Source organism: Phacochoerus africanus, chromosome 11, assembly GCF_016906955.1.
Source record: "Phacochoerus africanus isolate WHEZ1 chromosome 11, ROS_Pafr_v1, whole genome shotgun sequence".
Lineage (NCBI taxonomy): Eukaryota > Metazoa > Chordata > Mammalia > Artiodactyla > Suidae > Phacochoerus > Phacochoerus africanus.
In genome coordinates, this window is record NC_062554.1 from 77,698,374 (window position 1) to 77,717,114 (window position 18,741).

At 44.2% G+C, this 18,741-nt stretch overlaps 1 protein-coding gene across 7 annotated transcripts in view; it reads right to left on the bottom strand.

Annotated features, from left to right (window-relative positions):
* Positions 1 to 18,741, bottom strand: part of ICA1 (islet cell autoantigen 1) — a 149,391-nt gene that overhangs the window by 5,212 nt on the left and 125,438 nt on the right. For all 7 annotated transcript variants that reach the window (XM_047752363.1, XM_047752359.1, XM_047752364.1 and 4 more), the window contains exon 13: positions 8,638 to 8,907. In XM_047752363.1, coding sequence (XP_047608319.1) covers positions 8,638 to 8,907 — 270 coding nt within the window. The remainder of the gene's footprint in view (positions 1 to 8,637; positions 8,908 to 18,741) is intronic.

Here is an 18,741-nt window from a genome sequence, read left to right on the forward strand (position 1 = left end):
AAGTGTTAAGACCCACCAGGGCTCTGCAGAGCCAAGTAATCTTTCATCAACACCTGCAGTCTGGCCTCCATCTGGCCTCCATCTTTCGAATTGTGCTGCCCGCACCTGCAGCAGGGGCATCACCCACTGAATCAGGATCCCTGGGAGGTGGAGCCCAGGAAACTGCTTTAACAAATCCTCAGCGACTGTCATATAAGTGTAAGTGTGGGAATCACTGCCATAGATGGTCCCCACGGAGCTGCCACAGTCACCATCTCTGTCAGGATCAGGGTCATCCTGGGTGAGGCCAGAACAGGAACAATGAGAGAGGCCCTCCTCGGAAACAGAGGGTCCGCCTCCAGGACCCTACTTCCCAGGTCCTGCAGCTTTAAGCTCCTTGATCCCATCAAGCTCTGAGTTCAGGGCGGCCCATACTTCCAGAGTGAACCTGAACTGACGCAGAGAAAAGGCAGGTGAGAGGAATGGAAGCCAGCCCCTCCTCCCTGTTCTCCGATTGTTGTCTGATACAGTGGGAATTCAACACAGAAGTACATCCCATTTCAAATATATGCACAACACTTATTTTTTAAAATGGCTGCAGAGAATGCTGGAAAAAAGGCAGGTTCCAAGCACTGTCTTTTTCCAAGCATAAAATGGAACACATTCCTAAGGAGGTAGGAATAAATGCACATGTCGAAAGGAAGCTCCCCTTGGTTTATGTAATGGGCATGTTCCTGAACAGTTGTAAATTAATAAAATATCTGTATATATCAAGTCATATTTTTAAAATACCAGAAATACAAATCATATCATAAGCCTATCGTTTAAAGGATTACAATGGCAGATTCCTTTACGATCAATGTTTTCTAATTGGATTCCTTTGGAACTATGGATTTCTGAATATTGCTCACCTAAACACTCATGAATCATACAGGTGACACCTATAAGCTATGGATGTGGGGGCTTCTCTGCAGCAGAGGACATGGAGGAGGATACGTGAAAAGACATCCCCTCTTTGGTGACTAAGATGATGGGGAAAGTATACCTCAGAGTTTCACGAAGACACAGGGTATCGATATTCTCTCATCCCATAATGTGAAGCCAGAACAAGAGCCAGTTTGCTGAGTCACAATCTCGCCTCAGAACAGCTATTAAGCATAAGTCTAACAATCCCACTATATGTGTATGAAGGGAGAAAATGGTACGGCTGTGACACTAGCAATATATGGTTCTTTTTGAAAGCAAATGCCTAGCTGAACTGCAATGTAACTCTCACTCATATCACTGTGAGAACTATTAAGAGGAAGGCTGCAACAAGGGTTACTGCAGATGTAATTGCCAAGCCAGATTTCTGTCTTGGCTTCTGTCAGAAAAAAAATGCTATTTAAGGGAGCTTACTATGAGCAGATAAAGAAGGTGTGATACACATAGACAATGTATCATTCTTTTCCATGGAATACAACTCAGCCATGGAAAAGAATGAAATATCATTCATAGCAACATGGATGCCACTAAAGAGTCTCATACTAAGTCAGTCAGAAAGAGAAATCAAATATCATATGATATCACTTATATGTGGAATATAAAATGGGGCACAAACTCTTTATGAAACAGAGGCAGACTCACAGGCAAGGAGAACAGACTTGTGGTTGCTAAGGGGGAGGGGATTGGGGGAGGGATGGACTGGGAGGTTTGGGGTTAGCAGTTGTAAACTATTATACCAGGAGGATAAACAACAATCTCCCACTGTACAGCAAAGAGAACTATATTTAATGTCCTATGATAAACCATAACAATATATTTAAAAAATGAGTATATATATAGGTATAACTGAATCACTTTTGTACAGCAGAAGTTAACACAACATTGTAAATCAACTATACTTCAGTAAAAAAATAAAGAGAATTTACTGTTGCTAATATTCCTATAATTGCCACCAAGTGTTCTCTAGTTGGTGTTAGCTGGCTTGGGCATTTTTAACAGAAAGGTGTGGCTGGAAAGATGTCTCCCCATCTCAGAGAAATTGTGTCAGGAGATGGGTGGTGCAGGCTGAGGGCAGGAGAGGCAGAGAGCTCTGGGAGCACGATGAGGATCCTAGCTCTCGGCTCCTTTGATACGTCAACTGTGCTACCCGTTTGCAGGAAAGTCATATAAAATTTTATTGGAGCAATCCTGCCCCCTTTACTTACATAAGGGAAAATATAAATCAGCCAGAAATAACACTGGCCAGCTAGAGCAGCAAGTGAAGCCAAAATAACACCACCCAGAGTAGCACTTTACCATGAGTGTAGTTGCACTAACTGGGAGAGCCCAGGCCCAGGCTGGGTTGATGACCACAGCCCAGGGCGCTCTGGGAAGGGGAAAGTGGGAAGACCATGGCACGGTGGCCAAGCACCAGCCTGCCAACCACACCTTCTCAGAGCCCCAGTTTCCATGCCTGCAAAGGGTGGATGAAAATTCCTGCCTCATTAGGTTGTTGTATGGATAAAATGGGATGTTGTAACTGAAATCAGGGAGCACAGGGCCCTCAATCAATCTAAGCTGAGCCTGGATTTCTGTATAACTCAGCAGACACTGAGATTGTTTTAGGATTATTTTCTCTTAATCTAGTGATTCAGTGTCAGTTTATCTTTCTCTTTGTTCTTGCCATTCATCCATCCATCCATCCATTCACCCACCCACCCACCCACCCATCCACCAGGTGTCTTTTTTGAACAGCCATTCTATTCCAGGCACTGAGCTGTGTTCTGGAAATATGATGGTGAGCAACACAAACACAGGCCCTGCCCATGACAACCTAAAGCAGACAGAAAATTAAGTCAATCTTACAATGGGGTGAAACGAGAAGAATGATAAAGTCCTGGGTGTAAAGGGAACACTGACTGCTGGGGGAATCTCTAGATGAAACTGAGAACCTGGGGAGTTCCCTGGTAGCCTAGTGGTTAAGGTTTTGGCATCATCACTGCTGTGGTACAGGTTCGACCCCTGGCCCAGGAACTTCTGTGTGCTGTGGGTGTGGCCCAAAAAGAAAAAGAAAAGTGAGAATCTGATGGATGAGAAAGTAGCCAAGTAGATGAACATAGCAAGCATGGAGATGGGTGGAGTGCTCTGAGGTGAGGGAGCGGCATGTGCCAAGGCCCAAGGGTGGGAAGAATCAGGTTCACTGGAGTCCAACTTAGAAACACAATACATGGTTCCCTAAAAGAATGACATCATTAAGTCATGCTAAGTAAAGGCGTGGGAGGTACGGACAGTGATAAGTCCAGGGTCAGACACTAAAGGACCTTCTAAGCCACCTGAGGAGTTTAGACCTTAATGCGAATGGTGGATAAAACCATGACTTGGCAAGTCACAAGTCCTTTCCGAGGTCCCTGGATTTCCTCATTTGTGAAATGAGGGTGGAGCAGATGGCCACCAAGCTTCCTTCCATGAACTAACAGAGGCACTTAAATTCTCCATAGCCAAAACCTCGGGATGTGCCTCAGCTGCTGCTTTGATGGAATAAATGATTCCACTGGCTCACCCACTGTGTTCAGACTGTCTTTAAGTGTAGCCCACAGTCTTTTCCTTCACAGGATGCCATTTGAGTCCCAGAAATATCAGTTACCTGGAGCCAGGCTAAGCCAGAAACAGCAAGAGGTACGCTCTGGTCGAGGAAAGATCACAAAAGAGAACACGAAGCTTGACATTACATTCGCTTTAAATGGAAACCCACCCAGATGGCAACAGCACCTTGGAATCTGGTAAAACAAAAGACTATCCAGAAGGAATAAAGGGCTGTTATGTTTGTGAGAATCTGGAACAAGACTCCTAACTTTGGTCTGCAGAATCCTAAATTAAAAGATGTTCTGGTGCATTTACTTTGAACAGATGGTTATCTTCTCAGTATCAGCGTCTGTTTCTAAATTAAATTTTGGATGTTGATGGGGAAATGGGAAGAATGTCTAACGAAGCCCACTGGCCTCGCCTGGTCTCTACCTCAGGCAGCCCCTCTGGCTGGCCCCCTTCCTGCTCACTTTAAGAGTCCTTGGGAAGGTCCAATTTTCTCTTCACTGTAGGATGCAGAAACCCCCAGCCCCTATCATGCTGCCAACTTCAGAAACTCTCAGAAATCCACCCTAAAATTAACTCCTTCAAGTTTTTTAGTACAACTTGAGCCTAAATGTGAGTTCCTTTGTCTTCCTCTCCTAGAGCCTGAAGTAGTTGGGGGAAGGAAGATGCAACTGTTCTCTTAGTAAATCTCTCTTCCTTTCTAATTCCCCCAAGCAAAGGGGAACAGAGTGAGGACAGAGTTCAAAGAGGAGAGGGAAGGAGGTAGAGGAGAAAGGAAAGGCAGGGAGGGGACGAGACTGAAGAGGTGCTGGAGGGAGGCAGTGAGGGGCCTGTGGTTGTGGGCTGGAGCCATTCCCTTTGTTCTCTTCACATTCTGGCCCTGAGGATACAGCTCCGCCTGGACTTCACAAAGAGCTACGAGGGAAGTGAGACTGAGCCAGGCTACACTAGAGTGTGTGTGGGGGCGATGGCTAGCGCAGGAAAAGATTTTATAGACGATCTCAATTTCATGTGTTCTACTCCGAAAGGTCTGCCAATTTTGGGGATTGATACCACCCTGCCTCCCACACCTACATTCCTCCTCCATGACTACATGGACACCCCTGCCCCTGTGTGTGCCCAGGAGTGCCCAGGGCCAGGCTAAGAATCCTTATCAGTCCTCTCCTCCAGGAGCATCCAAGGCAAGGTCTGAGGGAGCCCGTCAGGGAATCACATTTGCCATCAGAGACGTGGTGATCAGAGGAAGCGGAACGGTACAGTGAAGGGCCTGGATTCTGTCAGGTGGCTCCGGCTCACAATCCAGCCAGCCTCCTACCAGAGGAATGTCTGTATCCTGGGCTATCAAAGGTGATACAGCACAGGGAACTCTATTTAATGTCCTGTGATAAACCATAATAAAAACGAATATGGAAAAGCATATATGTATATATAACTGAGTCACTTTGCTGTACGGCAGGAATTAACATCATATTTTAGATCAACTGTGCTTCAATACAGGTTTTTTTTTTGTTTTTTTTTGAGAGGGAGATGATGTGAGGACCTGCCTGGGAAGGGTGTAGTAAGGATGAAGTGAGTTAACACAAGTAAAGCACACAGAGCAGTGTGTGGCCCCTGGCAGGTACCCTAGGAGTGCTGGTTCTTGTTATTTTATCAGCAATAAAGGGCAGATTCACAGAACCAAAGTTTTAAGACTTTAGCATCTCTAAAGTGTAGGTTAACTTGGGATAGGAAGATGACTCTTGGGGAAAAGTGGAAAGCTCCTTCAAATGACTTAGGTCTCTCCTGAGAGACTACTTAGTGAGTCTAATGCCTCGTATTACAGATGAGAAGGCTGAAGCTCAGAAACTGAGTGGCCTGACCAATTGCTGCAGAGAGCATGTGGGGAAGGGCATCTGGAGAATAAAACCCAGGCTCTGAACTCCCTACCACTGTTTGTCTCACTGAGACAAAAGGCCAATGAGCCTTTCCATTCCATGTTTAGTTTGACTACTTACTTACTTCAGTGGTTTATTTAATTTGATTTTTGAGATGATCTGGGTAATCAGGGAAAGAAGTTTCAGTAAGAGGTGTCACAAGTTTAATACTGATTTAGATGCTTTTGCAATTCTTGTGCATAGATTTTTCTAGATCACGGATGTAATGGGAAAAAAAATCTATAGCCAACATCCATCTTTTCCTCTTTTTTTAGGGAGTTTGGGGTGGGGGTGGGGGAGTCCTGACAAAAGCATACATTGTGGTTATAACTGGATCACATAATCAATGATTGAAGCAGGGAGCCCACTCTTTACTAGTACATATGCTTTGAAGGTTCCTTGAATCAGAGAACAGCACTAGGGTGGAGTTTTGGGGAACCTGTAGATGTATAGAAGCTGAATGGGCTTCCTCGTTTGAACACAAGGTTCCACTCCCCCCCCCTTCCCCTGCATCATTTTGAGTTCCACAGACATTCGATTTGTGGCTGCTGGCATGCAAAGGAAACAGGGGAACTCAGAGGTGACCAAACAACTTTAACATTGATCTTGGTAGAACTCCAGCAGAAGAAAGAAAACTTTTAGCAACGAGAATGGTCCTTTCAAATGCTAAATCAGAGCATGTTCATCCTTGGGCCAAGATGCTGTGATGATTTCCAAGTTCCTCCAAAGGATATGAGGCCCTGGGTGGCCCAGCCTGTCTCCTCTCTGAGTGCCTCTCCTTCTTCCTCCCAACCTATGTGCTCTTTCTGCAGACCCTCAACCACACCAGGCACGTCTTCCCTCAGACCTCATCTCAGTAAGGATCCCATTTTAGTGCAGCAGCCTGACCTACCCTGCCATTCCCCCAGCACACTCTCTATCTCTGGCTCTACTTTTTCCTTTGCTCCATATCACTGATCACTTTGTAACCTACAATGAGATTTGCTTTTTTTTTTTTTTTTTTTTTAAATCATGTTTACTGTTCCTTGATCGCCTCTCCATTAGAATGTGCGTTCCAGGAAGGCAGAAAAGCCTTGTCTGTTTTGTTCTCAGATGAAGCCCCAGGGCCTGGCATCTAAAAATTTGTGGGCTGATGAGAAACTTGCTCTAGTGCTACTAAGGTGGCAACCTCCAGTGAGAATCTGTTTGCCTGAGAAATGAATGGACTCCCTTTGAAGTATCTCTTTCTCTTTCCATAGTGAGAGTCTGCATCTCTCCTTTTCAGAATGCCTCCCTCTGCAGACCCAAGTGTGATGTGTGCCTTTCTCCTGGCCATGGGGCAAGGCTGAAGCACAAAGCCCACTGCCCCTGCTCTTGTCCTAGCTCAGAGGTGGAGTTCTGAGAAAGGCGCCAGGGCCCTGGGCTGAGATCTTCTTGCTCCACTGCTCAGGAAGAGGGGCATGAAGCTCTGGCTTTTCAGTGTCAGCCTGGGGCCCTCACAAGAGAGTGACACTCAGCCACCCCAGCTGAGTGGCAGCAGGGGCCCTGGTATCTCCAAAGCTGGGGCTGATGGGGCTTCAGCCTATAACACAGCTGGAGAATTGCCAGCAGCCTGGAGCTCCAGCCTCTGCCTCCAGCCTCTCCCACGCCTTGTTAGCGCCTCCACCACAGGTGAAACCAAGTCTTTGGCAGCATTACTCACATGGGGTTCTAGCAAAGAGGTGGTGAAACTTGGGGTGAAACTTGGGGCGGAGAAGTCATTTTGGACTGTATTTATCCCTCCTACCTCTAGCTCTATTACTGAGAATAAACCAGTGGGCTGCAAAGTAAGACTCAAAGAGAAAGATGAAAGGAATCATGCATTTCATCAAAAAGAGGGAAGACTTTTCCTTTGACCTTACCCACCAACTCTTGCTGTGTCTGTAATCTCATCTCCAGAGAAAGACCTGAGTTTTTTTTTGGTTAATAGCCCATAATTACTTAATCATTCCAGCTCTGCCGTTTGTTCTCAGCTTTAAGTACCAGATAAACACATTGTTTACTAAGGAGATAGCCTAAATTTATGGAAAAACCAGAGCAATTTGAGAATTTCTTAAGAGTAATTCTGGTCTTAAAATTAAAGCAACATGAAAGGAGGGGAAAAAAGTGTTGAAACACTTAGAAAATAGTTTCCTTCCCAAGGTCTGTCTGTTTAGAAACTCAAACTTAAATTTTTAAATTTCAACCTGAGTGTTAGTTTTTGCGCTCTAAATCAGTGCACTCCCCATGTCAGCAATTCTTAACCAGCACGTGGGCTGCTGGCAAGCTTCGGCGTACCTGGAACCTGAGGTAAAAGGTTGCCAATCACTTTTGATCAGTGTGGAAACTCTATTTTTGCTGTGGCTAGGCTTAGGGGGACTGTGGGACCATGAGTTTTGGCAGAGCAGGGACAGCTGAGCTGAGGGCATACCAGGGTAACGGTGGGCCAGGATGAGGAGGGGAAAGCACCCAGAAAGCTCCATGTCTATGGGAACGTGGAGAATATTGCCTCAGGAGTATACAGGAGAAATCAGCTAGGGTGACGGACAAGCCCACAGGCCATGGCCATCAAGGCAGTCTGATCCCTCAGTGTGCCACGAAAAAATCTAAAAGCAAAGTAAGACAATAAAGTTGAAGAGTTCCTGTCGTGGCTTAGCAGTAATGAACCTGACTAGTATCCATGAGGATGTGGGTTTGATCTCTGGCCTTGCTCAGTGGGTTAAGGATCCAGCATTGCTGTGAGCTGTGGTGTATGTTGCAGACATGGCTCAGATTCCCACATTGCTATGGCTGTGGCGTAGGCTGGCAGCTAGCCTGGGATTCGACCCCTCGCCTGGGAACTTCATATATGTCCATGGGTATGGCACTAAAAAGACCAAAAAAAAAAAAAAATGCTGAGAACCACCGCTCTAGCCTTTGATTAACAGGAAATATTAACATGGGGAGAAAATTATGAAAGGGAGTAAGTTTGAAACCCCTGACGCACAACTTAAAGCTGGAATGTAATTCTGAGATTTCAGCTAAAGAGTCACTGGATTAAAAAAAAAATACAATAAATCCCTAAACAACCAAAAAATACTGGATATAAAATAAAAATCAGAAAACACACACCTGAAGACAAAGAAAAATAGGCCTTTGGGTTAAAAAGAAGAAGAAACACACACAAAACGCTCATTCCAATCCTTGTAGTACATACCTTGCAGTGAGGCCTGTAAATCTTTCATATTTTGATCTAAAAGCTGTGAAGGAAGGAATCCTGAACCTGTCTGGGGCTTGGGGTCTGGCTCTCCTGGGGCCACAGTAGGCGCTGCCTCCTTCAGCCGACCGTCTCCAAACACAGCAGCCCACTCTTGGCTGAACTCGCCCTCTTCCAGGGAGGATGCATTGAAGATTTCACTCAGCAGCAACAGGTCATCTTTGTCAGCACCTTCAGGTTCCGGGGTCCCTGCCATTGGGCCCAGGCAAGCTGATCAAAGTAACAGAGCACAAAACACATCAGCACCAAGGGCCCAGGCTCCAGAGAATAAATGTAGTAGGGACTGGGATGGAATAGACAGATGGGTGATGGCTATGTATTTTTTTAAGTTAATGAAAATATAAATATAAATTAACTCCATTATAGCCTCTCAAAGAATCTCAGAATTGAATTCCAGTCCCATTGAAACTGAGCAAGACCCTTGTGAGGCTTTCCTGGCGACAGATGTCCCCCCACACCCACATCCCCTGCCTCTTATTTCTAAAAAAGCTTTAGCTTCCTAGGTCTTCCCGGAGTTCCAAAGGGCAAATTTAATCAGAGAAGGAAAAACAATACAAAAATGAAGGAAAACAGTCCAACAAGACAAAATAATAATTGCTTACCCATAAAACAAAGTCAAGGACTTTTAGTTTCTCCTCAAGGGCTATAGATAAAATCCTGAGCCATATCCTCAAGCTGTTTTGCAGACATGAAAAACCCCCACCAGGTGAAGGAAGTTAACTGTAAGGTGACCAGCAGCACATAGCTGAGGTGTAACTAGAAGGCTGGTGATGGAGATTCCCAAAACATCACTCCCGTTAACTCACCACCAACCAACCGGAGAACTGTGCATGAGCTAATCAGTTGCCCTGTGACCCACACCCCTAACCTTACCTTTAAAAGCCTGTACCTAAAAGCTATCAGAGAGTCTGTATCTTTTGAGCATGAGCTGCCTGTCGTCCTTGCGTGGCCCTTTTCTTCACCACATCCCGACATCAGTAAATTGGCTTTGCCGCGAGTCGGGTGAGTAGAACCTAGTTTAGTTTGGTAACACTACTCTCACTTCTTCCCATTCCTTCAAAGCATGTCCAGTTTCTGAGCATCGTTAGAACTGCATTGAAACAGTTTTCACAAAACTCAAGGGTTTTGGTTTCTTCTTACTATAAAAGCAAATTTACCACCAATACATTTCTCAGATAGGAAACAAAGCCAGGATTGATGGTGTGTTGGAGCACTTCATTCCTTGTTTGTATAGCCTCCTGAATCTTCCCACACATGCCCTAAACCCACAATTAATGCACCATGTGGCAGCCTGCTGGCCATCCACGATAAGGAGGAGAGCCTCACCGTGCCAGACTGGCTCAGGGCAACAGGGATGCAGAGGTGTCAGGAAGACTAACAATGACGTGGAAAGACATCCTTGCTTTCTGTCTCCTTCAATGCAACACAGCTACATGAAGCAAAGGAAAGGTGGGTCTGGTTTGCCTGAGGGCAGCAGTGAAAGAATGATGGGAAAACAGGGTAAATCACAGAACCACAAGAGGATGGGTTCACCTGCCAAAGACACAGCGCTGGAGGGCTGGAGTGAGTACCAGACCAGAGGGGAGCCCCTGGACCATACTTTACTTGCTGTGTGACTTTAGTAAGACCCTTAGCACCTCTGGGCCTCTGTATTTTCACCTATAAAATTATAATATTATTGATGTCCACTTTGGAATATCCTTAGGAAGACCAAAAGAAATATACCTGGAGTTCCCGTTGTGGCACAGCAGAAATAAATCTGACTAGCATCTACGCAGGTTCAGTCCTTGGCCTTGCTCAGTGGGTTGGGTATCCGGCATTGCCATGAGCTGTGGTCTAGGTGGCAGACATGGCTGGAATCCCATGTTGTTGTGGCTGTGGTGTAGGCTGGCAGCTGTAGCCCTGATTGGACCCCTAGCTGGGGGCTTCCATATGCCATGGGTGTGGCCCTAAAAAAAAAAAAAAAAAAGGAGAGAAACTAAAGAAATATACCTTAAACCTCAATGCCTGTCCAGAAGGAAGATGTTAAAGAAGAGATTCATTTTTACAACAAGAGCACTGACAAAGTACTAAAGAGTGAATACAATATAGAATGGAGGCATTACTATCAGAAATTCTACAGTCTTTCAGTGAGTTTTCCATATATTTTGAAAACCAAGACCTAACAGTTTTAGTACCTGTGGCTTTGCTGTGGTATCTAACTGTCACTTGGAAATTGCAAACATTTGTGTCATAAGTCATGAAGAGAAGGGACAGTCATGAGTACAGCTTCTCTGAGCTAGATTGCAATGCTGATACCGTCCTATTAACTGACATTAACAGGTTTCCCTCAGATATATGAGATAATAAAACAAAGCCTTCATTTATGAATTAAATAAAGCTTATTTCTCTTGGCTTTACTGGATCTATTTTCAACCACACTTTGTAGAAAGATCTATCGATCTAGGGGACTTTTGATGTGCTGAGCAGATTGGCACTATACCAGCTAGGAGAGGAGCTAGTCATATCATGGTGTAAAAATAGTGGCAAAATATCACTTTAATTGGACAACTGTCTAATTTCAGCATTATTCTTGTTTATGTTATCACAGAGATTTATACCAAGATATAGCCTGTAGGTGTGGTGGAGAGAAGATGGGGGAAATGGCATCTTATTAAACAGGCTTCTGAGAAGGCTCTGTAGTAACAGGGTAGCACAGGAAGCACCTAGGCCTGTGCGTGGTGGGAAAGGCAGGTCAGGAGGGGTGAGGAGCCGGCCCCTGTGATGAAGGAAGGCTCCTGGTTATGACAGCATGTGCCCATCAACTTGCAGCTGGGCATCCTTCATCCCTCTCTCTCAGTCTCTCTCGACATCACCCTTTTTACACATCTTAACTTCACACATCTCTGTCACTTCCTACTTTCAGTTGTGACCAGAGTGCCCAGAGCTTTTCTCGTGGTTTATTACTTTCTGGCCTGACTGAAACCAGATGATTGCTGAATCAAACCCGTTTTGCTGGAAGCAATCCAAGGCGATGGAGAGACCCTAGAAGAAGAGATGACTTGAAACCAGCACAGGAAATTATGTGTGTTCCTCCTGAAGTCACCTTACAGCCCTCGGTGGAGTCAAACCCTGGGAGAGCCTTTGCTGCTCTCACCTGGATGTCAACCCAGGGAAGAGCAGGACGAACATTAGCAATAACAAACAGTAAACTGTGAGAGTCTTTCTAAAATAACCATAGACTGGAAGAGCTCAATCTTTCTGTCTACTGTTCAGATTGGGGGTGACGCTATTTAGAGAAGACCTCTGTGGGTGTCGCTCACTTAGCATTCCTTTCCTCTTCCTCTTAAGCTTCCTTTTGGAGAGATACCAGGTGCACTAGGGACTTAGGCTGGCCTGAGTCCTTTATTTCTCAGGCCATGGTGACCGTCTCAGAGATGGGGACATGCCAGGGGCTTCTCTGAGATTAGTATACAGAAACCAGAAGGAAGAGGGCTCTCGTTCTTTGGGACTCTGAGTTCTAAAGATGTAGATTTGAGGCTCCCAGTGATGATGGAGCCAAAAAGAGAGGGAACCAGCTTTAAGAGTTGGAAAGAGAATCCTGACAACACTGTTTAAGCCCCTGGATCCAGCCATGCTTGAAGCCAATCCACCTCTGTGTATCCTCAATTACATGGACCCGTATCCATACATTTTTTTTTTTTTAATTAGGGCTGCACCTGAGGCATATGGAGGTTCCCAGGCTAGGGGTTAAATCAGAACTGTAGCTGCCGGTCTACACCACAGCCACAGCACCGCAGGATCTGAGCCGAGTCTGTGACCTATATGACAGCTCACGGCAACACCGGATCCTTAACCCACTATGCAAGGCTGGGGATTGAACCTGCATCCTCAGGGATGCCAGTCAGATTCGTTACCCGCTTAGCCATGACGGGAACTCCCATACATTTTTTATTTTCTTTTAATTTTAATGCTAAACTATTTAGAGAAAATAAATTTCAGCTTCCATTACTGTTAACCAAAAGATTCCTGATTAATACTCTATCGTATCAAACTCAGATTTAGTGACTGAAATGAGAAAAGGACCCCAGGGTGAGGTTGATATTTTCAAGATCTATCCCTGAATTCAGTGGTCTGGGGTCTGACATTGAATGTGGCCTATTTCTGGGTGTCCTAGTTATTTAATAGTTAAAGCACTATGGACATTTTCTCTTTCAAGAAAACTTGTTACTTAGCTAAAAGCAAAGAAACTGGCACAGACTTGAATCAGAAAATGGAAACCTCCCAACTACTGCCTTGATAATTAAGAACCTTGAAATTACCATACATAACTTGTAAGGAAAAACTTAATGACAAGTAGAAAAAGAGAGGTTTGGGTCTGTACCCAGACAAGTCAAGACTTGAAAAATCACACTACTCAGTTGGCTCTTAAGAATCACACTATCATTTTCTTTGGAAATGATTTACCTCCACTGTGAGAAAATGGGGACACACACAGACCCACCATAAGCTCTCTGAGAAAAGGCTGGTGAGGGCTCCCACCCATGTGAGAGTCAGAGCTTCTACCTGTGTAGACCAGTTCAGATCACTCCAGGGTTATGGAGCCCCCATACTGCCTTTGTTTTGAAAAGTAAACAAAGGTGGTGGAGATCACAGGTGCCAAGTCCACACATACTGCTTCGACCCCCTTTCACACTCTTTCTGGCTCTCTGGGCTCCATGTTTGCTTTCCTATCAGAGAACCCAACCACCAATGTTCAAAAATGAAGGCCAGCATTGGTGTTTCCCAACCACCAATGTTCAAAAATGAAGGCCAGCAGATGTGACACTCCAATTCTCACCTCTTAGCCTTGAACTCTCTGACATGCATTCCCTTTTTTTCCCCTAAGATGAATCCTCCCTGTGCTGGGGGGAGCCTGCTCTGCTCCCAACCCTATTCAGCTTCATCATCTGTAAACTTTCATTCTCTGAGGTTTCTTCCTGACCTCAGGTGTATGCTCAACCCAACAACGGTCAATCATCACCTGAGATTGTTGGCTCCCCCCAACCCCTTGCCAAGCTACTCTTCTAGTTTCTTCTTTTACAGCCACACACTCTATTCTGTCACCACTCTTTTGGGGGCTGCTGACAATCAAGTTCTTGACCCTACCCAACATGAAAGTAGCCCTCTTGAAATTAATGGTGAGGAGGATTCCAACCCCCTTTTCTCAGGCTTCAACCTTATATAGCACTTTGCACTACTGCCCACTCTGGGAATGCTATCATGTTCTGGGGGTGCCCTTGAAGTGACTCTCTAGGATGTCCTCCTATCTCCTTGACAATACTCTTCCTGCTGCCTCTTCCTACTCTGGTTGCCCCTAGATTTCCTCCTAAGCCATCACCACTCTATTCCCTACTGTTTTTACATAGAAGATCATACTGGTTCTCATGGTTCCAGTGTTGCTTGGGAACACTCAAATCTTCATCTCCACTTCCAAATTCTTTCTTGAACTCTAATGACAAATTCCTGACTGGGGCCCCTCTGGGGAGTTTGTTGGTGCTCCAACATGGGCACACACATGCACAGGTGCACACACATGCACTTACACATGCAGCATACCTTTGCTGAGTTCAACTGTGAGGTTATTACATTCTTCTTCAAATATCTTCACTGGCCCCCTCTGACTCCTGAGTGAAGTAACACTCCTTACAGTGGGTTAGGAACCTCTACAGTCAAGCTCTATAGCAGTCCTTCAGACACTCACCAACACTGCCTTCAGGGAAGTCTATGATTTGGCAAAACTCCTCTGCTTGCCATTCCTCAAACATGCTTTCCTGCCTGCCCAGCTGGGAACTGCTGTTTTCTCCCAGTGATGTGCCCAAAGAAAAGAGTCATATGCACCAGAAAGGGATCTTATAAATCAACTCCTCTAACTCATTTTACAAATGAGAAAGACACCCAGGCCAGGGGACGGGACCTGAAGGTCCCAGAATTTATTGGTTACAGATTATCTGGCCGGGGACCCCTGGCTCATAGGTCAAGATGTTTCCTCTGGGCAGCACGCTGGCCTCACTTCAGAGCTAATCTCATCTATAAATGAATATGTTTTCATAAAGTGGGGAGGATTTCTCAGGCAGGAAAAGCTCTCAGTTGCAGGCACCATGGCAGAATGGGCAAGAAGGCAGACCCACGCAGCATGTTTGCCCTGCCCTGCCCAAGGGTTCAAAAAGAAAAACCCTTTGCCTCTGGGACAACATCCTTTGAGAAAATGGATTCTGACCCAATGACTTTTCAGTGAGTGAAAATGGACATTCAGAGGAAGCTCTCAAGTTAAGACAGAGTGTGGGTGAGAGAAAGCTCATGTGGGAAACTAGGGACAGCCCACTCCAGTGATATTTTTGAAATCACACCAAATTTCATGACCTCAGCAGAAATTAGGAACACAGAAGATGGAAACATAACTACATGGGCCCAAAATGAGAGCACAGGAAAACAAAGAGATAAATGTCACAGAGGCTCCCTTCATCTGTGTGTGAAACAGGAAGACTCTGGTTTGCTCCCTGGTCCCCTACTCTCAACATTATGACTAATTGTAAAGGCCACACACTTGAAACACACACAAAAAACCCCAAACACCAGCACTATCCTCATATCACCCGAGAGACAGCATGGGGGGAAAGATGGGTAGGAAACCACCCTACAAAACTGTCTAACAAGAAAAACAGTCTTTATCATGAAAGGCTCTGGTAACAAATTGTACTTGTTTGGAATTCAAAAATTCTGTTTCTAAAAACTCCCTTCTGATGAAAAAAGACACAGATAATAATAGCAGATGGAGGTAAATACACTTTACTCACTCTCTGGGACACCCCCACATCCATATGCACACACTCATGCCAAAGAACAAAAATGAAACCAAAAAATCCCTCCCCCATCAGAGAAAAACAAACAGACAAACACACAAACAACCCGAGAATGATAGACCCTCAGTAAGCACTCAAAAAATACTTCTCAATGAGCCCCAAGCCTGCTCCTCTACTTTAGCATTAGAGCTTAATGAGTAAACTACTAGAAAACTTGACACCTGAACTAAGGGTCAATCAACATAGAACACTATAGACTACAAGGTGATCAGGTAAGAACAGTATTTGGTTTTAAAAGGGCACCATTATCTTATGAAAGGAACAGGGCCGGCATTTTTCTCCCCAGGACACTGAGGGAGACTGGGAGAAAGGAAAGTTCAGGAGACAAGATCACCAGCTCAGTATCTGCCACACTGCCTGTGAGGAAGCAATCAGAGCCCTAGTCAGCTATAGATGGGTAAGTGCAGAAGACAGTTCTGAACGACTGGGCAGGACCTGGGTGCAGGGAGGAAAATGTGTATTGTTGCTTTGGGCTAAAGGTCTTTGCCCAGTCCTATGGCAGCTAAGGAGTGAGCTTCTCAGACATTCTGATATTTGGCCAGAATTTGGAGTTTCAAGTCTGGAAGCAGAAACCAGAGAACCAGAGAAGCAACCTAAGACAAACATTTTAATTGTAATATGGACCATGAAAACATTTTAAAATTAGTTCAGTTAGGCATGTCCTGGAGAGGAATCTTTTGGGTAAAGCCACGCTAGGAGCTTTAGGTGAACTGAATTCCCAGAACTCTCTCCTGCTTTCTATCACCACTTTCTGCGCAGTTATCGGATCGTTATTTTTCTTGGGCCAACTTGGAGAAACTCAAGACTTTTACATGTTATAAGTGGTGAATTGAAGCCAGGATTATCACATGTGGTCACAAGGTGATTTCGGAGCCACCTTCAAGTATCTCAAATTGTCACTCAGTTTCTTTTTCACTTAAAACGTTTATATAAGCCAGCCAAATATTGGCTTTCCATTACATTATTTAGTGAGAGAAAACACATTTCATTAGGACACTGAGTAGGAGTGATTTTCTAAACCAAAGTTTCTGAGAATTGCATCCTTGCTGTTGTCACAAGAGGTCTGCTCTCTGATAACATTGTGCCAGGGCTTAGCCACAACGTGTCCAACAGAATCACCACGGGAGCAAACTGGTCCCCAAGCAGCAGGGTGCTAGAGCTTACAGCCCCCCAAGTCCTAGAAAGTCAGCCATCCCTGGATTAAGCTCTTTTTATTTCTTGATTGTTTAATGTCTTGCATATTATAATCAGTGTTTTAATTCAGGATTTGGGCCTTCAGGCGGTTTTCCGTAAGGCACACATTTGGAAGTCAACTAATTATAAGTGTTCTTTTCTTCAGTCACTGCAAGTTCTCTGTGCAGAGAGAATATATTTGTACTCACGGCCATGTTAATTTTTAAGCTGCTGCTGCCCTAGAGGCTGCCGAGGCAGAAGAGGCAGATACTGGGAAAGCATGGCTCATGATTCAGGGAGGGCTTTGTGGGTTGGCAGTGATAAAGGGAACAGAGAAATTCTGTGACATTGCATTTAACTGAGAAAACATGTAAATCAATTTTTCTGCTTGAGATCGAGTACACATTTTGAGGAAGAGCAGATTCATCTCTTTATCTTTAGAATCAAACTGAGAGCTCAAAAAAATAAAAGATATGAATTGCTATTCCATGAAACAGAGATTGTAACTATCAACCAATGAGGTGTGGAAGTTGTTTTAAATAACCAGAAAGATAATCTTATTCTAGTGTATCTTGGCACATGTGTTGGAAGAAGCACATGAAAGTAAGCTTGTGTCTTGGGCAATAGCATTTCTGACTTAATACTGTGAAGAAATGCATAGCTACTGGGTTAGTGTTGTACCATTAAAAATTCAAAACCAAGAAATATTTTTTTGTAAAAAGGGGGTGAGCATGAGACTGTAGATTCAAATTTGCTTGTGTCTATATAAAGAAATCCTGGAGGGATGCACTAGGGGAAGGGAGCCTTAGAATTGTGGTGGGGGGGACAGCAATGGGAATGAAAGGTTTGGGTTTTATTCTTTACTATATACATTTTAAATATCACTTGGTTTTTGGTACTAATGTGAATACGCCACCTAGTCAAAAATTAGGTTTATTAAAAAAATTAAAGAGATAATGAAAGTAAGGAGAAACCTATATAAACAAGAAGTGGAGAATAGGAGAAATAATCTTCATATCAAAAGAAGTTGAAGCTTATGTACGATTATAAATAATTTGTGGAATGTTAAGATTTGCTAAAGCTTAGCAAGGTGCTAAGTATCTATTGTTATATTATTTTCTCTATCTCACCTTTGCAAGACTGAAATGTTTTTCTCTCCCAAAATATAATTTGTTAAAAAACATGTTGATTTCATCAAAATAGTCTATCCTTAAGCAAAGAGAGAAACATTTTTCTGAAAATATAGGCCATGGCAATCTACATTACTTATTTGCTTTTTTACTTTCACAACCTAGTACGATTTCAATATTTACAAATAAGTAGTCTTTCTGATAAAACACACATGGACATTCATGAAATGTTGTCTGAAATGGGAAATTAATAAGAAAAGTAGGTTTCTGTCCTTGTTTATATTCCTTAGCCTGGTATTTTTTTTTTTTTTTTTTTTTAGCCCTGGAAATGATGCTAGAGGTATGTTGCCTTTCCAGCTTTGAAAAAACTTTCATCAATGGTCTCTGTTTTACAGACTCTGTTTCTTTCACACTTTGGGAACTCAATCCAAATCAAGCAAAGACTGAGCAGAGAAAATCGTCGACCCTAGTTAACTGGGCCCATCAGGATGATCTTGGTCCATTTCTAGTTCCATAAGACCAGAGCAGACTGTATGCCAGCTACCCAGGGCAATGGGTGCTCTAGAGTTTGGCTGAGAATCTCAGGGGCTGTCTGGACTCCTGGTCAGTCACTAGAAGGAAACCTGTGGTAGGATGGAAAGCCAAGGGTACAACCAAGCAGAACACATTCGCTTCCTGGGGATCACTTAAGACTATGCATGTCTCATTCACACCCACAGTCCTGAACTCTTGTGCAGGGTTATTTAGTAAATGATTTTAGGTCTGGTGAATGTGAGTGTGGGACTAGCTAGGGAAACTCTCCCTCTGCATGTAACTGAGGTTCAATGGAGACAAGCACCGCACACCAGCAGGGCAACATT